At 59.8% G+C, this 27712-nt stretch overlaps 1 protein-coding gene across 1 annotated transcript; it reads right to left on the bottom strand.

The window, feature by feature from the left end:
* Positions 1-231: 231 nt before the first annotated feature.
* IFNAR1 (interferon alpha and beta receptor subunit 1) lies at positions 232-18866 on the bottom strand. The gene is made up of 11 exons (XM_028503971.2): positions 18629-18866; positions 14870-14993; positions 11610-11788; positions 9656-9813; positions 9390-9531; positions 8620-8740; positions 6417-6613; positions 6153-6298; positions 4040-4190; positions 3214-3356; positions 232-2218 (listed from the first exon to the last, which is right to left on the bottom strand). The coding sequence occupies exons 1-11, from the start codon at positions 18744-18746 to the stop codon at positions 1970-1972; spliced, it is 1728 nt and encodes a 575-aa protein (XP_028359772.1). The 5' UTR covers positions 18747-18866; the 3' UTR covers positions 232-1969.
* Positions 18867-27712: the final 8846 nt, after the last annotated feature.

Here is a 27712-nt window from a genome sequence, read left to right as displayed (position 1 = left end):
GCGCAGCGGCCTCGGCCCAGAGAACGGGGCCGGCCCGCTGGGCCCCGGCTGGGTCCCCCTCGAGCTGTGAGAGCAGGTGCAGAGGGCCCCTCGGGGTGTGCGGCGCTGGCCGCGGGGCGTCGTCGGGCTCAGGGGCCCGCCCCGGACCGGCGACTCCTGGGGAAGGTTCTGCTTCCGGCTGCAGCGCCTCTGGCACATAGACGCTTACCAAGTTCCAGCACAACAACAAAGTCGAAGGCTTTTGGTCCCTAGTTTTATTACATCAACATAAAAACTACGCACAGCGACACAGTTTAAGACAAAAACACAGAGGGAATTACAGTACAAAAAACTTTTACAGGGAAACAGCGAAAACATCGGTATGTCCTTCCACGGGTCAGTGCACACACACACACACCGTCAGAAACACGCCCTCCCTCCCTCACTCACGTCAAACCGTGCATCTCACACACTCGACCACCGTTTCTGCCCCTCCGCGGTGTCGGGCAGGCGCTGGGGCTGCGCCCAAGAACATGGGGAAGGCCTGCTCTCCCGGGGCGCGGGGGCTCCTGGGGGCAGTCGGACCCAGACACGACAAACACGTAACACGCCAGGCAGGCGCTGGCTGCAAGGAGGGTAGGGAGGAAAGTGTCTGTGCATCCTCTGACTCTCAGGTGCCACCAGACGCTGCTTTCGAGGCCGCAGGCCGGGGAGAGACAGGTAGTTCTAATGCCACTTGTAAAACAGCTTCTGTATAGGTTGCGAAGTTCTGGTCGGACCCTCAAGTTCAAACAGCACTTCTAACGCTCTGATGAGAACCTAGACTCGGTGCTTCGTGGCCCTGTAACGGGCCACAGCCACACGGTGCGGGCATGCACACGTGGGTGTTAGGTGTGCGCGGGCGTGACTGCGGGCCGTGCCACTAAGCATGCCCCTGACACATTCACCTACCTTCTACGTTAACAGTAACAGCAGTGGTGCGGCTGTGACGATGTAAACCTTTCACAGAAACCCCTAGGTTGCATCTAGCCACGCCCAGGTAGGGCCGCCGGCGTGGCAGCTCTGAGGCAGGCGAGGCGGCTGTGCGCTCCTGCCCCCCAGCCGGTGAACCCAGGGTACCCTGTCCCGTGCGCCGCTGCCACGGCCCAGATGCCGCTCCCTGACAACCACAGACAGTCTCCAACCCTGGAGACGCGCTCCCACGTCTCAGGGGCCCAATGTCACCGGTGCCTCTTAGCCGCCACGCCCGAGATTTCCTCGGTTCCTCCCGCCCGCAGCCAAGGCTCCTGCCACCGACCCCTCCACTCTCCACTCCTTGGAACACCAGAGCAGCTCCTCCAGTCGGGGCGCTCTCTGCTCCTCGGCGACTCCGCTCACTGCGCTTCCGACCAGCGGCTGTCGCTCTCACGAGGTGGGACTCGGGTGACTCAGCGGCCACGGAGACGCCCCGGTTTGATCCCCGAGCCGAGCCGAGGAAGCTCGGGGAGCTTCGACGCAGGAAGGAGCCCCTGCGCCCGGCAGACGGGCGGGGCTCCTCCAAGAAGCGTCAAGTCTCACGTCTCCGGCGCCGGCGCACGCTGTCTCAGGTGAGCTATTCTTTCAGGGGGTCTTTCCGGGGGTGGTGGTCGTCAGCATTTCTAGAGAAATTCCCCAGGGCCCCCTCCAGTGTCGGAAGACCAAACGTCTCGGCACCTCCTGAGACGCGAGGGGCTGTGTCCTCGGAACGGAGGGCGCGAGAACGCGCCAGTGACAACGCAGCACCCAGCGGCGCCGGGACGGCCGGGACAGGCCCACGGCCTTGGGTCTTGGAAGACGTCCCCTGCGGGAAGCCACATGGAAGGCCTGTCCCCAGACCCCTGCAACTCGCTCCGTACACAGGTCAGCACTCGCCGGCATCCTCAGGGCCCACGACCTGTGGACGTTTCTTCTCCAGCAGGCAAATGTCCCCGCCTCCCCGCCGGGCACCGGGAGACACGAGGGGCCCGGGCGCTCACTCGCGCCACACGCTGCCCTCCTGCCCGAGGTCGCCGCTCTCTTGGCCGCTGCTGTTCTCATCCTCGTTAGAGTAGTTGCCCGAGTCCTCGCTGGTCTGGGAGTTGTATGTCTTGTGACCTTCGCCAGTGCGACTGGTTTCTTCTATTTCGGCGACAGTGTCTACGTTTTCAATTATAAAGCATTTTTCAGTTTGCTCCTCCGAAGTGGAGAGTAGTATGTTCTTCAGCGACTGTTCAGAGATGTACTAGTTTAAAACAGAAAGAAAATAGAAATGGATCACTTAAAATAGTAAAATCAATTTTCCAGTCCCAGCAGCTCGTTTCGTATTAGCAAGTCGGGGCAGGGTGCGTGCGGGCGCAGGGCCCGAGGACCGCGCCCCCTGCTGGTGGGGTGGGGCGGGGCACCGAGAGGACAGAGGACGGACAGCGAGAGCCCTGCACCGTGGGCATTTGTCGTGAAAGATAAACAGTTTGTGCCCAGGGCACAAAGATCCGGAAGCACAAACACGGCAATTCATTTTCCCCGTCACGTGACCTAGGCGCAGCCGTGGTCTGCACCTCATTTAATCTCTTTAGCGCGAAGAGCACCAGAGTGTACTGAGACGATTTTAAACTCAGGGGCACGGGAGAAACACGTGTGCAGGGCATCTTCATGGGGCTCGGCCCCCGGCTTGTCCCCGTGGGGAGGCAGCGCTGTCCCCTGGCAGGCCCGGGTGAGCCCTCAGCGCTCCCGTGTGTGGATGCAGCCCCGCCGGCCGGTCCTCCGTCCTGTCTCTGCAGCCCCAGGGCCCGAGCCCCCGGCTACACCTGGGACAGGCGTGGGGAGCCCCCCAGAGGGACATACCGCCCCGGCAGGTCCGAGTGTAGGCCTTCCGCACCCGGGGCTCTCCCCGCCGGTCCTGGCCTCACGGGGGCCACCGGAAGCGTGCGCTCCAGGGCGCCCCTCCCCCGCAGGCCCGGGACCCAGCTCCCGCCCCGGGGGCAGCGGCTGGCCTTTCTGGGACCGCGAGGACTTTCGGGGGTAACATGCCGGGAAAACACGGGACTCCGGACACGCCTCCGTCTCCCCGCAGTGTCCCGTTGAACATGCGTCCCCTGAGCTGACTCACTGGCGAGGGGAGCCCGCGCTGCTTCCCGAGCGGCGAGAGCACACACACCCTGCGGAGCTCTGACGCAGCCCCCTTTGTTTCAAGGAGATCCCGCAGCCGACGGACGGGACGGGTGGGGAAGCAGCACCCACCTGGTCGATGGTGGGGGGCGGCGCGCGGCTCGGGAAGCACACGTAGCCGACCAGCTTCCGGAGGCCCTGCAGGGCGCACAGGGCGAAGGCCGCGGCGAGCACGGCGCTGGCGACGGCCACCAGCCGGGCGCTGGACGAGTCTCCTAGACACAGGTGCACGGGGCTCAGTGCCCGCACGGGTTTGCCCGGAAACGCGTTACAAGCAGTGACGGATGTGGCAGGGAAATGTGGCCGGGTGACAGGGACCCTGTCAGGTGAAAACCTAAGTAACACCCTTGGAAACACCTGTGGCAGCGCTGAGCCCACACCTGCTGGCAGCAGGACACAGGCTCCTCAGGGGCGGCCTCCCCGGGAGGGACAGTCCTGGCCCTGGGTGCCAGCCCCGCGGCCGGCCGGCCAGCCCAGGACCCCGGGACCCAGCCCCGACATGCCCGCGCCAGGAGCGCAAGCACAGACCGGGACCAGCCCGGTCCCACGAGAAACCACCAAATTCACAACGGGACGAACTGGTTTCCACATGATACTTCAAGGAGCATGTCAGAGACTTGCGTCTCATTTAATGCTGAGGGTAACGATCACAGGAAATCAAGTCCGTGGGTGTTGGATGAGGCAGACAGCACCCGAAAGCACTGCACGGAGCGGGCGCTGCTGGTGGTTTCTGAACCGGGAAGACTCAGCCGAAGGTCTGCTCCTGAGTCTGGCGTTCCCGAGGAACGCAGCCCCTGGTCTCCGCGGGGAACCCGCAGGGCCCCCCGCTGTCAAGGCCGTGAGTCACGGGGGGAGCCCGGGCCCCCCTGCCGGGACGCTGCCCCAGGGGGGCTCTGACCTGGCCGTGTGCGCTCACACACGGTGTGGCCGAACTCGCTGCTGCTGTTCCACTTCCAGGTCTGGAGCAGCGCTCGGGCCTTGACGCAGTACAGGGTCAGCGCCTTCAGGTTCGGGACAGTGAAGTCGACCCTCTTCTCCACGATTGTTCTCTGCAAACGAGAGGCACGTCACATCACGGGTAACCTCTAGCCAACCCCAGAAGGAACAGCTACCTTCCGGACTCTCTGAACAGACCCCCCAGACTGGCCCCTCCCAGACGCGGCTGGGGCCCCTTTTCGACAGCACAGCACAGCCAGGTGGGAGAGTGCAAGATGCCGCCGTCGGAAAGAAACGCGGTTATTTTTAAGGCACTCGGATGCGTTTTACCAAGAACACACCGACTGGGTGCCATCGCCACCGCGTGGCCTCTGCCTGGGGCGGAGGGGGGCAGGGGCTCGGCCCGGCTGTGGACAGAAGGGCTCCCCGGCTGCTCTGCGGCCAGGGCAGGTCGCCTGGTGTCTGGGGCGGACCGGCCCCAGATGGGGCGTGCGGAGGGCGCCGGGGTGGACTGGACGCCGAGGAGCGCTGTGCTCTGGGCCCGCCTTCCTCCCTGGCGAGTGTCCCCACCGGTGCGGCCGGGCGTCAGGGCCGGGCCTGCCCCGCCCTCCCCGGACTCGGGCCCACGCTCCTCTGCACGTGCGGCGCACGCATGAGGGCTGGCCGCACCACGCTCGCGCACGGCAGGCCTCTGGGCGTGCCACGCCCCGTCACGAGCCCCGCCTCACGCCCGCCGGGGAGGCTGCGGTGGGAACGCGCCCCGAGCGCCTGCCGAAGGGACGCGCCGGGCACACGGCCCGGCAGGCCGTTCTGAAGAGCCAGCCACGCAGGCGATTCCCCCAGAACCCTCCCGAGCCCACGCCGGCCAGAGTGGGCAGCGGCAGACCCGGGCTGCTAGCGCCGCCGCCGCCGGGGGCCGGCGCAGGACAGAGCGGCAGCTGGAGGGCGCGGCGTCTCGACCACTCACCCAGCAGCGTGCCCGGCGCCACGTCACTGGTCACCCCTGTCAACCTCGGGAACTGTCTCCCGGGCACCGACCGCGAGGACCGCCGCCACCTCGAGGACAGAAGACGGGCGACCGGACGCCCTGGCAGCGTCAGACACAGACCTGGGTCTTCCTGGACGAGGGGCAGCTGCCCGTCGCCGGCACCGGGCTCAGTGATGCTCTGGCCACAGTGCGTTCAGGCAGTTAAAGTGCAAGTGGCCCAGCAGCCGGAATTTTCTTAGATTTCCAATAGGAAGTGAAGGTAAAGAATGAACCAGCTCACGGCACCAGACGTCCACAGGCCGGCTCCCAGCCACGGCCCGCAGGGAAGGCAGCCAGCAGCACCGCAGGCTCTCTGGTGCCTGCCGTGGGCGCCCCTGGCCGGTGGCGTCTCGCCCCAGCGTCTGGACCGGAGGCGACCCCTGGCCCTTCGCCACGACGGCCCCACGGGAGCCCCTGTGGACGGGTCCTCTGAGCCGCCCGCACAGCGAAGCCGCAGACCAGGGGGTGGGACTGCCCTGGGCCAAGCGAGGGCTGCAGGCAGCCACTCTCCTGGAGCCATGAGCCACCGCTGCGGCCACGACTCAGCCCCCTGGAGCCCACGCCAGCCCTGCCGGGGGCACTTGGTCCCCCCCATGGCACCTGGCTCGCCCGGAAACATCTCGGTTGCCACAACAGGGAGGATGCTCTGGGGCCAGAGGCGCGCCCGGGCAGGCGTCCTACAGCGCGGGAGACAGCTCCCACCCCCCCAGCAGAGAGCGAGCTGAGCCGGTGGCAGCAGTGCTGGCCCGTGGCGGTCGGTCCCTAGCGCAGTTCCTGAGCTCCACCCCGGGGGGAGCCTGAGCGGCTGCAAAGAAGGGGCCAGGGGCCGAGCCCTGCAGACAGCCTGGGGCCGGGGCAGGGGGCTGCAGCTCTGCCCTGCAGCGCGAGGAGAAGGCTGGCACCCTTCCCTCCGTGAATACGGGTGGGGGAGGGGAGCCACACAGCCTCGGGTCTGAAGAGTTCCCTGGAACGCAGACTTCAAGCCTTTTTCTTTAGCTCAGTCACTCACAGCTCTGAACCACGGAATCACACCACACGGTCCTCTTACCTCCACGCTTGAAGCGTTTTCCCAAAGAACGACCTCGTAGGTGGGCAGGTAGCCCTGGTACGCGGACTTGTTCTGGGCGCCGACGTAGATGCGCAGCGAGCTGCTGTTGATGGCCTTCAGGACCGCGACAGGTGGGGGCACGAGCGCTGGAAGACACCCGCGGGGGTGGGGGTGGGGGTGGGGGCGCGGCGTGAGCTCAGGCCGGGGAGGGCTGTGGGCCCCGCCCCGCCGGCGACTCGCACGGGAGGTGGGGCCGCGGCTCACCCTGGCTCTCAGTGTCGAACTCCGTCTCCTGGGACCAGGCGGACGTGCGGTTGCCGCGGGCGGCGCGCACCCGGAGGAAGTAGATGCCCTTCCAGAAGGCGCTCCGGGGGAAGGCGCACCTCGCGGCCCTGACCTGCTGGCAGTTCGGCACCTGGGCCCAGTGGGCCTCGTAGTTTTCGTTCTTTCTTAAGAAAGCGCTTTTGAGACAAAAAAAAAAAGTTGTTTTACTTTAAGCCCCAAACACTTTCGTTTCATCGAGCACCTATAGCAGGCTGCAGGCTCTGGTCGGGGCTGGCCGGTCTCGGCCCGCAGCCCCCACGGCCCCTGCCCCCAGCAACCAGGCGCGGTGGACGACCGACAGAAAACGCGAGACCCTGGCCCGGAGGCTGCTGGAACCGTGGTCCCCTCGAGGCGCGGGACTTGGGCCCCCCGTTCCCAGGGACGCTGTGTGCTCAACGTGCCCCTGCCTCACGGCCCTGCAGGCCCTGCAGGCCCCGCTGCCCCCGGAGCGGGTCTCCGCCACCGGGGAGGTGACATTTCGCCGTCACAGTGGCCCCGAGAGGCCCGCACCCTGGCGCACACATCACCCCTGGGTGTGGGCAGGGCCCACGACCCCTGACTTGGTCACGTCAGCGCAGCAAAGGTAAAGAGACTTTTCAAGTGAAATTAAGGTCGCGAGTCAGTGGACCTTGAGTGCATCCTAAGAGGGTCTAGACGGACCCTCACTGTCCGTCTTGGGAGGAGCTCCAAGAAGCAGGCCACCGCGAGCCGTGCAGCCGAGACGTGCTTCCTGCCAGCAACCACGGGGGCGCCGCAGAGGGCGAGGGCACCGCGCCTCGGGTTCGGACAGGACCGCAGCCCGGACGGCCGCCTTGCCAGACGCTGAGCTGGGGGTGGGGGGCCTGCGTGGGCTGCGGGCTGCTGGCCAGGACCCGCCCAGAGACAGCAGGCAGTGTTTTTAAAGCTGCTAAGCCCATGGCAGCTTGTTACATGGCAACGGGAAACCAACACCTCCCTCCGCCCACCTCCCTGTGCGCCTCCCCTCCCCCAGCTCCCTGTCGGCTGCAGCCCGGCCGGGCGCCTCCTCTGTCCCCTTTCTGTGCCTGAGTCCACAGTCAGCTCTTGCCAAGAGTCTCTCCAGGTCTCTCCGGACCCCCGCCTCTGTGTCTTCCATTCCCGCTGCCTTCTGCTTCGTGCTCCACCCCCGGTCCCTGAATGGCGCCTCGCTAGCAATGCCCACTACCCTGGGCTCGGGTCCCTAGGACCGCCTGGCTCCTTCTCCTGGACCTTTATGGCCCCTTCAGTGCTCCGTACACGGTGCCAAGTCCGCACAGAAACTCGGGGACCAGCCTTCTGAAGCCCCTCTGCAGCCTGTGGCCGTTCCCAGACAGACTTCTGCGGAAGGAGCATCCCCAGGAGACCCCTGCAGCGTCCTGACCGGCCCGTGACGTCACATGTGCCTGGAGTGGCGTGCACACGTGCAACGCCTCCCCAGCACACGCCTGCTCTCGGCCGCCAGCTGACGCCACAGGACAGAGAGAAGGGCCCGCCTCCCGCTGCCGCTTGCAGCCTCTCTCCTCCTCCTCCTCCCCGCCTCCCCTGGGCCTGCCCCTGCTTCTCTGCTCCTCTGCCCTGGGCGCTTCCCTCCCCTCCCCCAGTTTCCCCCTTCCCTCCTCCCTCCCCACCCGTCCCCTACAGTCTCCGTCAGCAGCACCGTGTGCAGTGCCCCCCCACCGCGTGGGCCAGACTCCGTCCTTGGCGCTCTGGTCTCCTCCGCTCAGCCTTCTTCACTCCCTGCTCCAGCGCCCGCGGAAGACCCGTCAAAACCACTGAGCTGGGGAAGGGGGAGGCTGCCCTGGACGGCCGGTCCCAGGGGCCGCGCCAGGCACTCCGGGGGGAGGAGCCGGCAGGCCACGAGAGCCGAGAGCCGCGCCGTCCCCAGGAAAAGGGCCGGGAAGGACCCTGCGTTTGTGAGGACACACCCGCCTTTCAACAAGAAAGAGACTCAGGCCCAGCGAGGCTCAGTGACCGGGCAGCGCCCTCCAGGGGGTCCCGGCAGAGCCAGGCCGAGAACGGAGCGTCCCGCCCCGTGGCGCAGCCAGCTCGAGGGGGCCAGCCCGGCGGCGGGAGCCGGGCCCACGAGAAGCAGCGGATGAGCCTGGCCGAGTACACCGCGCCGAAGGGGGGGAGGACGCGAACTCACTAGAGCCACTGCGCTTGGAAGGTCACGTTCTCGCGTGCGTGGCTCCACTGCAGGACGTAGACCGGACCTCTCCCGACGACGCGCACGTTCTCCGGCGGGGGCAGCCCGTCCGCCTCCTCAGCTGGAGGGCGAAGGACACGGGAGAGCGCGCGCTGTAGTGCCACGCGGAGCGGCGCGGACCGGAACCGCCCGGACCCAACCGCCCGGCGAGTGTGAGCGGACCCTGGGCCTGCACCGCCGCGGGGCGCTCGCACCGCGGACTCCCAGCGGCCACGGGAAAGGGCGCGGGCGCGGCCGCCGCCGCACAGGGAAATCGCGGGTCCGCCAGGAGGCACGGGCAGCTGTGAACTAGCTCCCCGAGGCGGGGCCTGTCTTCTCCGCTGCAACTGCGCGGCGGAGCGGCTGCGCGGCTGCGCGTGCGCACTGGGGTTGCCCGGAAACGTCGGACGGGAGGCCCCGCGCTGCTTCTCGCCGACACCCGGCATTCACAGTGTCGGCTGTGCCCCCGTGCCGACGTCGTCACGTGCTGACGTCATCACGCGCTGACGCCATCGCCACAAAGGGCCAGTCATCGGAAGTCTCCCTGTTCTGCCAGCAGCTCCCGCCCGCTTTTTGCGGGCACTGAACAAACGTGTCTGCTCATGGCAGCGCCCTTAATGCTCCTCAGACCGTCACGTACATTTCAGCAGCCGCGGAAAAAAGGCCGAGCCCGGCCGACTGCCACCCTGGGTGTCCCCCCCACCGGCGCCCGGGGCCGCCCCCCCGCTCACCGGTGGTGCTCACGCAGCGCACGGGGCTCTCCGCCGCAGGCCGCCTCTGCAGGAAAAGCTTCGCCTTCACCTGCACGCAGTACGTAGTCTCGGGGGAGAGGCCGCTCATCAGATAGCTGGGGTACCGGGTTTCTATGGATTTCTGCAACGAAGAGAGACGGCAGTCTGTCTTTCAAGAGCACAGGCTGAAACTTTAGAATCAGTTCCCGCCGCCTCTCTCTCTCTCTCTCTCTCTCTCGCGAATCCAAGACGGAGACGTTGCTTACCCGTTCGCCCGAAGGGCTCTCCCAGGAGACCACGGTGTACCTAAACCTGGACCTGTCCATGGCCCACATGAGACTGTTTTTCCCTCCAGGGGGAGAGATGCTTATTCTTATCGCCTTATCTTCAGCTTCTAATCGCACCTCCGGGGGGCCGATCCGAGCTGTAAAAACCAAAGCGTTTGCTGTGTAACCTCTCCCACACCATGCCCGGTCACGGAGCAAGTACCTGTGACTGCTGTGCGTGTGCCGACACGGCAGCCCTGAGAGCACGCTTCATGGAGCTCACGCTTTCACGGGGACGCAGCAAAAACGCCGTCCGACACACACACGTGTCCCGCGTGCTCTCAGCACCAGGGAGTCACTCAGGGGACAGAGGAGGGAGCGAGAGCTGGTGCAGGCGCGTCAGTCGGGGAAGGGCCCTTGGCCCGGCTCTCCAGGGAGAGAGAGGGTCCCAGGCCCTGCGGGGAGAGGGGCCGACCACCCTCAGGAGGCCGAGTGGGGCGGGGAGGGCCGATGGCAGCCGGCATCCAGGGACTACAGAACCGGGGCTGTGGCTGGCGGAGGGCGACTGTTCGGCTGACGTCTGGGTTGGGGCGTCCTGGCCATCGTCTGAGGACCCGGGGCAGCAAGACACAGCTGCTGCAGCGCAGGCTCCAGCGGCCGGGACAGTGGCCTGGGGAGGGCCTGTGGCCCGAGGGGAGGGACAGGCCCGCAGGCAGCGGCTCTGCAGGCCCAGCGCTGGGACGTGCTGCCGACGGAGCGCGGGGCGTCAGGAGGAGAGGAGGAGTCAGCGGTGACCCCGACGCTCTGGGCCTGAGCAGAGGAACAGGTGACCAGACGCCAGGGGCGGGCGAAGCCAGAGACCAGCCAGCCGGGAGGGGAGAGTGCAGACGACCGGGGACACCTGAGCCGAGAGGCTGCCCCGAGAGCGGGCAAGACAGGTGCCAGGTGCAGGGATGCAGTGGGGCTCGGGGCCCTCTGGGAGTCTGGGCGTGGACGGCGTGGAGGCTGTCAGTCACCCGTGGGGGAGAGCAGAGAGGAGGCCGGCCACGGAGCCCCGCAGCGGTCTGGGTGCGGAGCAGCGGGCACGACGCGACCGAGGGGCAGGACAGGCGGAGGGCCACGCCCCCGGGGGCCAGAGACGCCCCAACGCCAGGGTTTCAAGAAGAGGGAGCGGTGATCACATCGCTGCCGCCGGGAAACGGACCCCGCGGAGGACGGGAAGTCGTGGGCGACCCCGAAGGGTGGGCTCAGTGCAGCGACGAGGCCCGAGGCCCGGACGGAGAGGGCGGAGGTGCGCGGGCGGAGGAGCGGCCGAGCAAAGGGGCGCAGAGACCCGAGCGGGCTCCCAAAGGCTCGGGTCTCGGGGTCCTTTTAAAGAGACTGAGGGCCCCGGAACTTTCCTTCATCAGGCTATGTCCTTTGATGTTTAGCACGTTAAACATTAAAAGCAATAAAAATTTAAAATATCTAATTCATTACACATAGTGACCAAACCGCTATAACAAATACTGGTTATAAAAAAATCTCCCAAACCAACCGACCGACCACCCGGCAAGAGTGCGTGGTTCTCCGTTTTGCGCGTCTGCCCCGCGCCCGGCTCCCAGAGACGGCTCGCCTCGCACCAGCGCCGCACACCGCACACCCCAGCCACCATGCCCGCCCCCCCCCCCCCCCGCAGCCCGCAGCTACTGGATACGCCCGGGGCGCTCGAGAGAGGCCGGAAAAGGCAAACGAGTCTCCTGAGTTTTGTCCAGGACCGGCTCCGAGGGGGGGGGGGGGGGGGCAGGCTTTGAGAGCCAGTGCCCCGTGGGGAAGGCGGACAGCGCGGGGGGGGGGGGGGGGGGGGGGGCAGGAAGGAACAGGGTGGGGGGTGGGACACCACTCGCCCCGGGAAGTGGTCCGGGCGACAGTCACCAAACGCCACGCCGCCACTCAGCCGGCGGCTTCCCCTTACCTTCCTGCTGCGGCACGAACGGGCCGAGCTCGTGCCACGGAGAAGCGCTGCTGCCGTCTTCTGCTCTCACACGCAGCTTAACCGTGTCGTAAACGCTCACGTTGATGGAGGAGAAGTCGCAGCTGGTACCGGCAACGTACTGACACCCAGGCAACTTCATCCAGTTACTCATCTCCAGCCTTGAGCACGAAAAAGCAGAGGAGTGAATGGATGAGCACATGGATACACGCGGAAGAGCGTCGGACAAGTTTCCTGTCAGGGATGCTGGAGACCTAGTTCGTTACTTCTTCTACGTGAGCTACTGTGCTGCTGACATCTCAGTGTGTAACCTCCCCTTTCCCAATGTTAGCATTCACAAGGAGGATTCGTCCTGACACAGAGTTACTTGGTAGTTCTGTAATTTTGTGGGGGTTGCACTCAGATTTCAGAGCAGCAGAGAAAGCCATGACCCGTGAGGGGAGAGTGCGCTGGGCGGGGCGACTTCTGGCCGCATTTCTTCCTTCCTGAAAATCCGGTAGCTGGGCCCGAGGGTTCCCTCCTGGCCTCCTCCTGTGGACAGAGGTGCTGGCCCCAGGAAAGGCCTCGGAATTGCCACAGTTTGAGAATTTCCTCTCCTCCTCGAAACCGGAACATCCCTCTTTCCTGCTGATCTGCTTCCTTCCCCCTGCCCCATGGCCGGAAGGAACCTAAAATAACACGCACCCACGCACCCTCACCGTGGTGCAACCAGATCAATCCAGAAGCTTCGGCGATTAACGTGAGGCTCTCCAGGCACGTGAGGAACTCGATGGCCACCCCCATCCGCCCCAGAAAGTCCTGTAGCCGCAAAGGGAAGAGGACTCTGGAGTGAGGGTGAGGGCGGAGGGCAAGCTGGCCCGGGGGAAGGCAGCTCTGTCCAGCTGGATTCAGAGTCCTGGCATTCTCGGGCGTTGTTTTTGTGATACCGCAGAATCCATTTTAAAGGTGTCTTATGACAGCAGAAACTGGGGATGATTTCCAAACGATCGTGGTGCTGGCACAAATACAAGTCTGCCTCGTTTTCCAGAACGGAAACATGTTTTAGAACGACCACAAGCACACCCCCTCCCCGGCCGGGCGCTGCGAGTGGGCTGGGCGGGCCCACGGCCCCCCGCGTGCGCCGGGGAGGGTCCGGGAGGACGCCTCCGCGCCTCAGAGCCCAGGCGGGTTTGGACAGCTGTGTTCTGCTCATGCCGCCGCTCCGCAGGGACAGCTCCGGAGACGGGAGGCGGCAGCACAGTCCGGGGCAGGGGCGCAGCGCACGGGCCTCTTCCAGCTGGGGGCGCGGGGGCCACGGTCAAACGAGGTGCTGCGAACTGGGTCACGTGCTGTGGCCCCCTCACCTGGACGCCCTGGCTGTGTACACGGGGGACTTCCTGTGTGACAGGCGCTGCTGGAGGCGACAACAGATGCTGCCTGCCGCCGCCGGCTCCCGAACCGATTTTGGGGAGAGGTTGTCTGAGCCTGTGCGGGCCCCACGGGCTCTGGGTCCTATCGTCTTCTCTGAGGGTCTGTCACTTGTCCACAGCCACCTGCGTCCTCGTTCTGAGAAACACCGCACTCTCCAGGAAACCTCGGCCGGCACCGCTACGAACGGTGCCCCAGCAGGCCGCTCCCGCCCCGTGTCGTCCTGGGCGCCGTCTGGGCGAGCGCCCGGCACTCACGACGACCTGCTCAGCCAGACACGCCACTGTCGGGGTGTCCCAGCCCAGCTGCCGGACAGCCCCGGTGTGCGCTTGTCGTCCTAGCTTCTGCAGAGTCACATGCCTCTTTTCACCCTCAGAAGCACCCGTTTGGGATGCTAGAGCACACACAGGGTCGTGGTGTTTCTCTCTGCTCAGGTGGTGAACAGACAAGGAGACCGGCGGACAGAGTAAGGGGCAGAGGACGGCTTCACACTGGGTGGCAGCACACTCCACAGCTCCCCAAATGCGCAGGCTGGCACGTCTGCCCCCCCGCCCCCGCCAGGCAGCTGTTTCCAGAGCGGGCAGAGCACGGCAGACAGAGGAAGACGCGCGACACCCTGCACCTGGAGTCCGGCGGAACGGCCGGGGGAGGGCGAGTGGGCGCAGGAGAGCTGCAGGGAGCAGCTCCCGGGCGAGGAGGGCGCCCGAGGGTGCAGTCTGGGCTCCGTTCTCAGGACAGGGGTCACCCTCAGTACGAGCACCTGAAGTCACCTGTGCCGCTTTTAAACAGTTGTCTGATAAGAAAATCCTGAACTAGGGCAAAGAGCACGATTGGCAGCAGATGTCAGCGTTAAATTAAAGAAACCCCTAGAGATAAAACTTCCTACACGGGGTGAGCAAAAGCAGGCTACAGTTGTTCACTGGGAAATAACACAACAATTTAATAAACACTCACGCAGGAATGAACCCTGTTTCACGCGCTCGCAGCTGTAAACCTGCTTTTGCCCACCCCGTACTGTCCACTCTGAGAAACACCGTCTATGAATGAATGTGTGTGCATGTCCACACACACACGTGCTCACACGTGTCCGCCTGACAGTAATAGCAGGTGAGGAGCGGCGTGGATGTGGGTGAAGGGGCGGGTCCCAGTTCTGCCCACGCCTGTGTCCTGGCTGCGGACCGCCGGCCCTCTCTGGGACAGGGAGCAGGGGTGCACACAGGCCCCAGCACCCCAAGCAGAGCGCTGGACCTCCCCGGCTGCGTCCTTCTGGAATCCCTCCTTCTGCGACCCCTGCCTGCCTAGCCCCTCGGCCGGATGCCACGGAGTGGCGAGTCCGCATTGGGGACTGGGCCCCGAAACCCCACATCGGGGGGCTGTGGTCACGCAGGGGCTTACACGCTGCAGCCAGAATGCAGACGTGGCGAGCAGTGGAGGTGAGAGGGAATCCTGTCTGCAGGGGACCTCCTGTCCTGGGCAAGGACTGGGGACAAGCCCCCCTGGGCTCTCCCTGCCGCCTCGAGGGCCTGCGACGCTCTTGCTCGGACCTGGGTTTCTAGCCGAAGTGGGCGGAGCACCCAGAACAGGAGGTCTGGCTGTGGGCCACCGAGCCACCTGCCGGCCACCCCCAGCAGCTCTCTGGTGTCGATGCCCAAAGAAAAAGTCCACCGAATCTCTATCTGGGGAAAGGAAGTTACAAATAGTATGGAGACACGAAATTTCTTTTAAAAACGAACAAACCAAATGTTACACCAATCTGAAAAAAAAATGACGGTGCTGGAATTATAAAAATGTTTCCGATGGTCCTGGCCACTGGGTCAGCAGAGCCACGTACGTACGTTTGGTAATCCGCCGAGAAAGTCACGATCCCGCCAGGGTCACTGCCACTGGCCCACTGCAGGGTGAAGGTGTCGTCTGTGATGGAGACTTCCACATCGTGAGGAGGTTTCAGGTGTGTGCCCCCTACGGAGTTAACAAGAAAGGGGAGTTATGGACAACCGGCAAACATTTGCTTAAAAGATTTTATTTATTTATTTTTAGAGAGAGGGGATGGGAGGGAGAAGGAGAGGAAGAGAAACGTCAGTGTGTAAGAGAAACATGGACTGGCTGCCTCTCGCATGCCCCGCAACCCAGGTGTGTGCCCTGACCCTGACTGGGAACCGAACCAGCGACCTTTCGGTTTGCAGGATGATGCCCACACCACTGAGCCACACCAGGCAGGGCCACCACAGGTATCTTTAAAAATGTGAGTCTTCCCTTCGCATTCCTGATTAAAGAACAGATCCATTTATACATAATAAAGTGTATTAAAAAAATCTAAGAATACCTAATGGTTGCTCTTAGCACAGAAAAGCTGCCGATTATTTGTATCTCTGCATCGGAGAGCTGGAGAAAGATTGAGTTTTTAAATCTATAGAAAGTGTTATGTGTCAATTATATCCCAATGAAAGCAGAATAATAAAGGAAAAAAGCAGGCATTGTCTTTTAACTGGAAAGAACAGTCTCTGTGTAAAGAGAGAAGCTTTGTTTGGTCTGGAAGTCACACTGACATGGGGGACTTGGGGTCTGATTGGGTGCGGCCTCCCGCCCTCTGCTCCGAGACAGGCCCCGCCCCTCTGATGGAGGGCCCGGCAGTCGGGGCTCCGCAGCAGACAACGGTCCCAGGGAGGGCCTGCTCCCTGAACCGAACCCCGACACAGAGCCGCATGAGTGTCCGTCGCGTCAGCCAGGCCCGCAGGGACCCGCAAAGGTGCTGACCGCAGACACACCCAGCCCGAACCCTCCTGTGTATTTTTAAGGACGTCCACCCAGAGACCCCGATCGCTTACGCTTCTAGTGCGAATCTTCCACCGGTTGGATGCCTCTCTCCCCGTTCCCCTTTCTCTCGTGGGCTCTCACAACTGGTGGGATAGGGACTGTGTTGTGTTAAACGCAAATCTCCAACCAGACAACAAGTCCCTAAGGGCAGGGTCTCCGTGTACCGAGCAATCTCACTCTGCCTCTTTCAGCGTGTTGGGCATAATGCTGGGTTCTCGGGAGCTCCTTTAATGTCACGAAGGTCTGGGTTTTCACGGTGACAAACCACAGTTTTTAAAAGACCAGCTTTCACATTGATTTCTGGTTCCTACGATAGTGCCAGCCTTTCCTTCTGCCGCAGGGCAAGCAGGCCGTTCCCACCACGGGGCCCGGGTGGCACCCCTTCTTTACCGGGACTGCCTCCTCTTCTCTCCGGTTGGAGAAATTACCGTGTGGAATCACACGGGAGACGGTAAAGAAATCGTTTTCTGTTTCCTTCGTGCTTTTAGATTCAGGGAGGTGCTTGTGGCCTGTCCCCACCCTGTTTTCTGGCTCCCACGCCTCACCCCTGAGACCTTGTCTCCGAACAGAACGCGTTCCCTTAGACCCTCTGACACCTCATTCCCACCCCATTTGTTTCCGTTTTATGGAGTCCATGCAACCGGAGGGCCCTGAACACGGAGGTTAACAAGACAGCTGGCAGCATCTGGAGCATCTAGTCTAGAATGTTCCACTTCTGCAGTCTGGGCCTTGGGATGGGAAGAGCAAGTCTGAGGGGCACTTCCTCAGGGGTGCAGCCCCTGCTCAGGGAAGGAGGCCCGGAGTCTGAGGCGTCCTGGCCCCAGAGAGGTCAACAAATAACTGACCGGTGAACGGACAGAGACTACTGGGCAGGATTTTAGATTTCATAGACTTTGTTCTATTAATATCAGCAGTATCCTCTGGATAACAGTGCGCTTCACCCTTTCCGCATATAAATTATATAATGGGCACTCAATCCCAACTGGTATGTATACAACTGGTTGCTTCCAACCGTTCACATTCAGGCCGATAACCAGACAGTTTACTGTTTTTAAAGTCTGACATAAATCCAAACACATGCATCTGCACAAATACACACTTCCTCCCATAGTTCAGCCCATTTTCTTAGGGTCCCAGAACTGCATTTTCCAGGTTTAAAAATATGAATATTTGTATGGCCTCGAAAGCTAAGGGTAACATTTCATTCATTCTGAACAATACTGTTCCTTTGAGAAAAAAAAGCTGGTGATCGAGTGATGGGCTCTGAGGCCCGACTTCCAGGGTCTGATTTTCCCCTGGGCTACGAGCAGCCACCCCAGCCTCGGGCGGCCCACTCAGTCCCCCCGGGCCTCAGTCCCCCCCCCCTCCACTCACAGGAGAACGGGGACAATGGGGCCTTGAGGTTGCTTTGAAAGCTTTGAAAGCTGAAGGAGTTCACACATTTCAGTGATTTTCAACCTTTTCCATTTTGTGGCACACATAAACTAATTACTAAGTTTCTGTGGCACACCAAACAATGTATTACATTTTGAGCTGATCTGACCAAAAAACAGGTGTAATTCTGATTCATTCACACGGCACGCGTACTGCTGGCTGTGGTCATTTTCTACTCGGCCGTCTAAGGGAAGACAGGTCAGCGCCCCCGATGGCGCAGGCGGGTACTGCCAGTCCCACCAGTTCCACTAGCACAAGGCTGAAAATCCCTTAGCGTAGTGCCCGGAAGGTAAGACAGTTAACAGCACAATAAATACTATCTGTGTATAAAGTTTACTTGTAGCGGCTCTTGTATAGATTAAAATCTTATAGATAAGATCTTTAAAAAATATTTCAATTACGGAGCTTAATGCACAGCCTCCTGGCATGTTAATTTCACGCAAAAACTGTGGGGAAAGTCTTATGCTAAAGCAAACACCAGTTTAATGCAAATTTTCATGAACCAAAGACTTCAAAGAAGTGACCACGGACTGCACGAGCCTATCACCACCCGCACACTATACTGTATGCCGTACTGGTGGCAAGGTTGGAGAAATACAACACCATTGGGCGGGGGGGGGGGGGGGGGGGGTCCTAAGCGAACGGCTGAGCGTTTGAATCCCCCAGGCGGCCTTCCGGAGCCCTGGGTACCTGTCCCGGGTGGCCAGGCCTTTTCTCTTTGGGAACCCCGCCTGCCCTCCCCGCCCGACTGCAACACCGGCGGTACAGCAACAGCCGCCCCTCGCGCCCGAACACGTCCCCGCTAGGTAGTAAGAAGGGCAGCAAACGAGCCCGGGGGCTCCAGCCTTTGTATTCCGGCCGTGTAGTTGTCCTTTGTTACTACTTTTTGTTCGACTCCAGGAATCCTGAGGACACAGAAATGATCGGAATCTTATCTCCTTCCCCCATGCGAGGGATTGTTTACTAAACGGAGGAAACGGGTTTCAGGGACAGCAAGCAGCACGGTTCGTGGCTCACGCTTTAAATCAAACTGTCCAGCCGGGCTCCCCGATTTCCCACCAAGAAAACAAGCTCGACCCGAAGGCTCTCGACCCCCAGCGCTGCGGGGGCGAAGGGCCCGGGCACCGGGGCGCTCGCCGCCAGGGAAGCGGTGGACGGAACTTCCACACTGCCCCCTCTCGTTTGAGTTTCCAGACCAAGCCGGTTTCAATCTGTGCGCTGGGGCTGCGGATGGCCCGAGGTCTCCCAGAGGGACGTCCGCCCCGCGCCACCCACGTCCCGGGGCCGTGGCTTCCAGCGCCGCCGCAGCCCAGCCCGGAGCCCGCGCGCCGACCCCCGCCTCTTACCCGCGGCTGCGGACAACACCCGCGGAGGCCCGGCGACCAGAACGAGGGTTGTCACGCCCAGGAGGGCGGTCATCCTCCGCGGCCCGCCGCCAATCCTCCCGGTCAGGTCCAGGGCCATCCTAGCAGTGCGGCGGTGCGGCCCGTGAGCCCGTCCGTGAGCCCGAAGCCCCTGGGCGGAGCGCGGCCCAGCGCGAGCCCAGCCCCGCAGTCATCCTGCCCCTGGGCCCAGCCTCTGCGCACGCGCAGCCCTCCGCGCACGCGCAGTCCCGCGACTCTGCCGCCCGGGTGGGTGCCGGGGGCGTGGGCTGCGCCGGCCCGGGCCGCGTAGGGCCGCCCCGCCCCCTCCTCGCCCCGCCCCAGTCGGGGTCCGCCCTCTTCTCGAAAAGCCGCGCCTAGCGGGGGCCCCGGATTCTCGGAGCGACCGGGCTCGTTTCCAATGCTCCTGTGCAGGCCTCGGGGCCCCGAGTTTCTCCCTCCCTCCCTGCGGATCCCCGCCCTGCTCGTCGGCTCGGGGCCGGGGAGGGCGGTGTCTGGGAGCCTGGGGGTGTGGAGAGGCGGGACCCGCCGGCGGACCGAGCCGTTTCCTGGGCGCAGAGAGCTGCCAGCCCAGGCAGTGGTTGAGGCCGTCCAGCGCTGGTTTTCGGGGAGGGCCCGGCCGAGGGGCGAACGGAAGGCCCCAGGCTTGGGGACCGCCGACCCTTATCGGGAGCAACTTGAGTCCGCCATTCAGATGGTTATTGACATACGTTAATAGATTGTGGGCATTATGAAAATAAGCAAATGAAATGTACAAACGAGGAGAGGTGAAATAAGCAATTGCATGCTTAGCTGTTAATTGTTAACACCTAACACTATTAATGATCGATCACATGGCAAAGGGAACATTTGGAGAGAACAATGCGATTCGACGTGCCTTATAGACAGCTTTGAGGTATAATTTGTGTGCCATGGAATTCACCCATTCTAAGTGAGCAGCGATGTTTGGTAAATCTACACAGTGACAAACTGGGTGATCGCGTGCGATTCAGCGATTCTTTGGTTTGATTACGAGGTTGTCCGTGCTTTGTTTTAACAATGTCATGGGTGGAAAAATAACCCATGTGATTCCAAATGGAAAAGGGAAATTCCTGGTTGCAATTACTAAATCATGCTCATGAAAAGATTTTTCCAAGGACTCTTGGGCTTAAGATTTTTTGTTCAAATTCTATTTCCTGCTGCCAAAAGTTTTCATACAAACTAGTTGGAATAGGTTGCATTTTTACATTTAGGACAGTGGGCCCCACACCAACGGAAACATTTCATTTGGAAGATTTTTTTAAAGATTTCATTTATTTATTTTTAGACAGAGGGGAAGGGTGGAAGAAAGAGAGGGAGAAAAACATTAATGTGTGGTTGCTTCTCACATGTCCCCTACTAGGGATCTGGCCTGCAACCCAGGCATATGCCCTGACTGGGAATCGAACCAGCGACCTTTTGGTTTGCAGGCCGGTGCTCAATCCACTGAGCCATACCAGCCGGGGCTGGAAGACTTTTTTAATGTTGGGCCCCAGCCCCCTCCCCCAAACACGCACACACACTTTTGTGGGCAGCTAGAGTTTTTATATACACACATAGCGTTTTTGGCAACAAAAAAAATCACATCCGAATGGAATACCCTCAAATATATTTAAAAGTGCAAGAGTTATATCTAGGTTATACCTACATGGTTGCTTTGGATTTTCACTTGCTCACAATAAAACACATTTTAAGGTGCAATGCAGTATGCCAAACCCGGGGATCTCGATTGCACCTCCGGAGAAGCCGAAAAACCCACAAGGAGGCCTGGGTGGAGTAAACGTTGCCTTTATCACTCACATTACAGGGGGCGGGTTGGCAAGCCGGACCGCACCCCCTTGTGTCCAAGACTTGTTTTTTTTAAATTACTTTATTGTTGTTCACTTACAGTCGTCTGCATTTTCTCCCCACCACTCCTCACCCCACCCCAGCCAAACCCACCTCCCTCCCTTGCTTCCACCCTCCCCCTTGGTTTTGTCCATGTGTCCTTTAGAGTAGTAGTTCCTGAATACCCTTCTCCCCACTGTCCCCTCGCCCCTCCCCTCTGGCTATTGTTAGAGTGTTCTTAGTTTCAATGTGAGACTTGCTTGAAGGGCTCCCAGGTGGAGGAGGCACATCCCCTACCTGTGACTCTGAACGACAGGACCTCAGTGTGAAGAAAAGGTCCAGAAACAGTCACAGGACAGGAAGCTACTCCCAAAAGGTGATGAGGAAGTTGCAAGTCATTTCCAAAAGAAGACACATTTCCTTCTGGCCGGCGGCCCTCTGACCAGCCCTCAGTCGTGGGCAGGGGAGGGCCATGTGTTGACCCTACATGAAGGAGTTTGTGGTTTGTTTTGTTTTTCGGTATTTGTGACATATTTAATGCTCTCCACCTGAGAAAGAAAAGCTTGTGTCCGTGCGGAGGGAGCTGGAGCAGCCTCCCCAGCGCCAGGCGGGGTCGGGCAGGGCTCTTCTCCTTTGCTTCTCTTTCCTCCGTGGTCGCTGTCTGAGCTACCTACTGTCTAACATTTAAAAATATACAACACGTGTTGTGTCACAGGTAATGTAATGCTGTCTCTCTCTGTATACACACACCCGGATATATATTCTGCCAGAGAAGGGCTCCATCACTGTCCTGTTCTTCGGTCCTTCCTCCTCCCCACGTCCTCTGCTCTCTCCTTTTTCATAGAAAGTCCACACTTGCTCGACGGACCCTCGGTGTCTCTCAGTCTGTTCTCTCTCGTTTTTCTGTCTTTGTGCTTTTGCCCTTCATTGTGAAGCATGTACTTGACCTTTAATGGAATTTTTGTTTCTGCAATCACGTGTTTCATTTTTTTAAAGATTTTATTTATTTTTTATTTATTTTTAGAGAGGGGGGGGAGGGAGAGAGAGAGAGAGAGAGAGAGAGAGAGAGAGAGCGAGAGAGAGAGATCAATGTGTGGTTGCTGGGGGTCATGGCCTGCAACCTAAGCATGTGCCCTGACTGGGAATCGAACCTGCGATGCCTGGTTCGCAGCCCGCGCTCAATCCACTGAGCTATGCTAGCCAGGGCACGTGTTTCGTTTTCAAAAGCACATCCTTACTCCGACCGCTCCTGGTTTTCAAAGTAGCATCTCGCTCCTGTCCCGTGGGTGCGCGAGCGTCTCAGACCGTGGAGGGGCCGGGTTTCCGTGACGTTTTCTTCTTCCCGACCTTGTTTCTCTTCAAGAGTAAACTCGTTCTCTTTGCTTGTCTTTGTCTATCTCTTTTATGCTGTTTGTTTTTCTCCTTGTCTAGTAAACTTCAAGTGTCCATTTATATGTGAAAGGACAAAGGTTTTATTTTTAATTACAAAAACACAACACCTGAAATGACTTTTAGGCATCCTAATGGATGTCTTGTTTAGTAGAACGAGCTGTTTCTGGGCTGGAGGCAATAAAAGGCTGGGAACCCCGAGAGCAGGCTGCTCCCGGGGCGCCTGCCCCCCCCCCCCCCGAGTGTGAGGCTGAAGGGGCGCCCCTGAGCCATGTGTGCCCCCCCCCACCCCGACCCCCAACTCCCGTCTCTTTCCTCACTTCCATCATTTGCAAAGCTTACCTGCCGCTTCGACAACAAGCCCAAACACGATTCCATCCCGGGCAGGGCCTGAGTCCTCATCTCCCGCCCTCAGTGGCTGGCCTCGCGTGTACGGATGCTCTCGGGGATCCATCCGTGACACCTGGGATCCCCTTTACCTGTCTGGGTGCATCGGCCCGCTCCTTCCAACGGCAAGGGCAGCGCCTTTGCCCCATGCAGGCCGGAGGTCTTAGGAACGGCGTGTGGGGACATGGGCCCCCAGCCCCCTGCCCTTGGCCGGGACAGTCCGGAGGAACACGCCCTGCACCATAGTTGGGCGTCTCTGTGGATTCAGAAGGCTCACCCGCTCTGACTGCTGGCTCAGTGGAAGTCTTCCTTGTATCGCCCCCTCTGCCCTGGCGCTGTCCCCACACCCCCGAGAAAAGCCATGCGCTCTCACTTACCATCTCAGGGTCTCCCCCTGGGAGGAAGTGCCAGTGACCACAGAGGGGACCGTGGGCCAGAGGTCGACACCCTTCCCCTGGTTTTTCCCAGCCAGGGCTCTCCCGACTCCTGCTGCTCCCTGGGAGAGGGCGGTGATGAGGGTGTTTCCACTCCCGCGCCTCCTGTCACGTGCTTCCCCTGCCGTGGCGGGAGGAGCTCAGACACCGAAAGTGGCAGGTCCACTTTGACTGTTAAACCACACGCACGCCCGCGAGGCCAGATGGCGCCAGGTTTCACATCTGCACCGGGACGGGGAGCTCTTCCTGCACAGGCAGAAAGTCCCAGCGACACAGGAACCGGCCGGTTTTGTACTCACGCCACGACCTCTGTATCCTGGGAGGGACTGGGTCTCCAACGCGGTGTGTGCCGGTGTGTGCCGGAGGGCGTGTTAAAGCAGGGTCACGTCCGGGCCTCGCTGCTGGAGTTTCTGGGCTGGGGCCTGGGGTGGGACCAGAGAACCTGCCTTTCTAATAGGTTCCTAGGCGATTGCTCTCGTCCAAGAAACACAGTCGGAGAACCATCGCTTTAAGGAATCTTGACGTTCTTCTCACCCTAGCTGGGATGACTATCCAGTGTCTTACTGTCTCTGCTCCTTTCACGGAATCTTCTAACATGATGTCTATGCAGCTTTCCCCGTGACTGCATTGTGTCTGACAGACTGTCAAAGTTGCTCATTAGTGACGGCAGGATATTGAGAATGTTCCGTTTATGTGCTCACCCTCGGGCTAGCTTATTCCATGTGAGTGGTTCTCTCACCCCAGCGAAATGGGAGCCCACTTCATCTAGTTTTAAACGCAATTAGCAGTCTCATTCTTTTCCAATGTAACAGTGAACACACCTGTGTATACGGCAGATACAGTGCAGTTTCCTTCAAAATTAGTGAGGTTTGCAGTCCTTCAGGACACGCCTCTACACGCGAAAAGCGACACGCTCACGCGCATAAAGCCATACGCTCTGAAGGCAAAGCTCCAACCTCTCCCCGAACTCGGGTGCATCTGCATTGTGATTTCCGGAGTGGGAACAAGGTCCCCTGAGCAGCCAGCCTGTGGGCAGCGGTGCGTCTGGGAAGTGGGGGAAGGGATGCCAGCGTGGGGCTGAGAGGCCAGGGCAGACGGGGCAGCAGTAGCGAGCCAGGAGGGCCACCAGCAGACCCCCCGAGCGCCTGCAGGAGACCAGAGGGTGCAGGCAGGTGGGAGAGGCTGGGGATGGGGGCGCGGGGGGAGGGAGGCAGGAGCCAGGTGGCCTGAGAGGAGGCCGCTGGGGAGAAAGGGTGAGGGGCAGGGAAGCGGGCTCCCAGAGCTGCAAGCTGCAAAGGCGTGGCGATAGCTCCCTGAATGTGTCTCCCTAAATGAGGGGAACACAGAAACGGTCTCTGGAGGCCCTTGATCAGGAACTATGTTGCGACTTTGTATACGAAACACCACGACATTCGATGGCTGTGCTGGAGAGCGAAATATGCGGAAGGTCAGAGGCTATTTCACACGAAACATCCTCGTTGGCCGGGAGCGCGGGGGTCTGTTCAGCTGACACCATCCGTGCCCTCCTCCTCGTTGCCTTTGTTGCAAATCTCTCTAGGTTTACTGAGAGTTAAGAAGAAGAAGGGAAAACAAGACTTTGGGGGAGACGTGATGTATCTGATGACAAACACGTAAGGTGTGTTTGTTCTTGGCCTCCTCCTCCTTGCCTTTGTTGCAAATCTCTCTAGGTTTACTGAGAGTTAAGAAGAAGAAGGGAAAACAAGACTTTGGGGGAGACGTGATGTATCTGATGACAAACACGTAAGGTGTGTTTGTTCTTGGGAGTGAAACCTGCCCGATACCTTGTAAGCGAACACACCGGCGATGTGTACCCGCCCCAGTCATCTGCGCTGTGGGGCTGCTGTTTGGCTGGCCGCTGCAGCGGAAGTTTCTTTGTTAGTGTGAAGTACCGCATTCCGGTTTCGCCTGCGTCTTCAGAGGCCTGCTCCAGTAACTGCCCCCCCGACCCCCGGCCCCGCCACAACCCACGTGTCCCAGGGGGTGAATGGAGGAACAAATCCATCCATCCATCCGTCTGTACATGTGTACACGCATGTGTATCACTGGCGCCCACTTCGCCGCCAGGAGCCCTTTTGCTGGGCGTCTTCTCTCTCAGGGTCCCTCCCACATGAAGCGAAAGAGGCCAAGCATCAAATGTCACCTACTGTTCGGTTCCTTTTATCTCAGCTCCGCCCAGAATGAGTAAATCCACAGAAACAGAAAGCAGAGGGGGTGGTTTCCAGGGCCAGGGCGTGGAGGGGCTGGGGTGAGTTATTTAATGGGCGGGGGTTTTCTTGGGGGCGCAATGAAAGTGATTCGCAGCTTGACTGGGTGGCGGTTGCACGACATTGTGAATGTGCTGAATGCCACCGACTCGCACCCTTTCAAATGGTGAACTTCAGGTTATGTGAATGTCAGCTCAGTTGTTTTTAGATATATTTTATTGGTTATGCTATTACAGTTGTCCCATTTCCCCCCTTCACTCCCCTCCACCCTGTACACCCTCTCCCACCCACATCCCCCCCTTTAGTCATGTCCATGTGTCCTAAGTTCTTTAGCTTCTACATTTCCCATACTATTCTTGCCCTCCCCCTATCTATTTTCAACCTACAATCTATGCTACTTATTCTCTGTATCTTTTCCCCCCCTCCTCCTCCCACTCCCCTGTTGCTAACCCTCCATGTGATCTCCATTTCTGTGGTTCTGTTCCTGTCCTAGTTGTTTGCTTAGTTTCTTTTGGTTTTGCTTTAGGTGTGGTGGTTAATAATTGTGAGTTTGCTGTCCTTTTACGGTACATGTCTTTTCTTTATCTTCTTTTCTTAGATAAGTCCCTTTAGCATTTCATAAAATAAGGGTTTGGTGATGATGAACTCCCTTAACTTGACCTTATCTGAGAAGCACTTTATCTGCCCTCCCATTCTAAATGAAAGCTTTGCTGGATAGAGTAATCTGGGATATAGGTCCTTGCCTTTCATGACTTGGATGGAATACTTCTTTCCAGCCCCTTCTTGCCTGTAAGGTCTCTTTTGAGAAATCAGCTGACAGTCCCATGGGAACTCCTTTGTAGGTGACTGTCCCCTTATCTCTTGCCGCTTCTAGGATTCTCTCCTTCATTTTTACCTTGGCTAATGTAATTATGATGTGCCTTGGTGTGTTTCTTCTTGGATCCAACTTCTTTGGGACTTTCTGAGCTTCCTGGACTTCCTGGAAGTCTATTTCCTTTGCCAGAATGGGGAAGTTCTCCTTTATTATTTGTTCAAATACGTGTTCAATCTGTGGCTCTTCCTCTTCCCCTTCTGGTACCCCTATAATTCAGATGTTGGAACACTTAAAGATGTCCTGGAGGTTCCTAAGCTTCTTCTTGTTTTTTTGAATTCTTATTTCTTCATTCTTTCCTGTTTGGTTGTTTCTTTCTTCCTTCTGGTACACTCTATTGTTCTGAGTCCCAGTTTCCTTCCCATAACTATTGGTTCCCTGTTCATTTTCCTTCATTTCTTTTATGGAAACGTGCATTTGTTCATCTAATTTGCACCCAAAATCAACCAATTCTGTGAGCTTCCTGATCACCAGTGTTTTGAACTATGCATCTGATAGATTGGCTATCTCTTGGTTGCTCAAAAGAATGGGTCTTGGGGCACTGATTTGTTCTTCTTTTTGAGCCATCTCTCTCTGTCTCTTTTTTTTTTGGTCTGGTTGCTCCTGTTACCATGAGGGGTGGAGCCTTAGGTGTTCACCTGGGCTGGGCACCCCAGTCGCCAGATTGTGAGGTTGTGTGTGGGGGCAAAGGCAGGAGGGAACAATGGCGGTAGCTCCGTTCTCCGTGGGATCTCAGTCCCTTCTCTGGGATCCTGGGTTGTGAGCTCTGCCCTGCTCCACAAATGCTGCCTCACTGGGTCAGCCAGCTGCCGCCTGCGCACTCAGGGTCCACCCGCTGTGATCTTGAGCGTGCCCCAGATGCCTTATGCGCCCAACTCTCTCTGCTCTCAGCACTGTGACCCGAGCCTGGCTGCTCGTCTCCGCCCCTCCTACTGGTCTGGATGAATGGGTCTACTTCAACTTCTTGGCTGTCCAACTTCCATTCAGATAAATTCTCTGTCAGCTCTGGGTGTTAGTCTGCCTCTAAACTGTTGTTGTTGCAATCTTGGTTGTGCGTGGAGGTATGGTGCGTCCACCTATGCCTCCATCTTGGCTGGAAGTCCTCAGCTCAGTTTAAAAAAAAAAAGAAATAGAAAATACTGCCTGCGGCACATCAGATTCCAATACCAGGTGAGGTTTTCTCTCCCACGGCGGGCGCTCAGCTGCCAGAGCCGCAGGAAGGGGGTCCCTGGAGCTCCCCGAAGCCCCCCTGTGCTCCACAGAGAAGGCCAGTGGCCCCCGTGATGGGAACCCCAAAAGAGCCCCGGCTGGTGCGGCTCGGCAGATTGAGCGCCGGCCTGCAAACCAAGGTGTCGCTGGTTCGATTCCTGGTCAGGGCACAGGCCTGGCTTCTGGGCCCGGTTCCCCAGTGAGGGGTGTGTGAGAGGCAGAGGTTGGATGTAACTCTCACACAGTGGTGCTTCTCTTCCTCCCTTCCCCGTCTAAAAATAAATTAAAAAAAATTGTTTTAAAGAACCCCAAATGGGGCCGACACCCACCTTGAAGACAGGAGCCGAGGCTCGTGGGCAGGAGACAGCATTTCTGCCACGAGAATCCTGCATTTGGGGTCGAAGGGGAGAGAATCGATGAGACAGCGCCCAGCGCTGCACACGGGAGAAAAGATGGTGTAAATGTCCTAGTGCTGGGTACGGAGGCAGTGCGACGGCAGCGTAACCGCGGCGAAGAGGTTCCCTCCCGCTGAGTCCACCTCGGGCAGCCGTACTGTCTGCGGATCGGAAAGGTGGCCAGTCCCGCGGCAACTCGGCGCCGTCGGAGGAGGGAGCCGAAGGCCTCAGCTCCGGGTCCCACTGCCTCTCACTCGCTGGATGGCGGGGCCTTCACGCAGGTGTGCAGGCGT

Source organism: Phyllostomus discolor, chromosome 2, assembly GCF_004126475.2.
Source record: "Phyllostomus discolor isolate MPI-MPIP mPhyDis1 chromosome 2, mPhyDis1.pri.v3, whole genome shotgun sequence".
In the NCBI taxonomy this organism is placed as follows: Eukaryota; Metazoa; Chordata; class Mammalia; order Chiroptera; family Phyllostomidae; genus Phyllostomus; species Phyllostomus discolor.
This window is presented reverse-complemented; position numbering and strand designations above follow the sequence as displayed.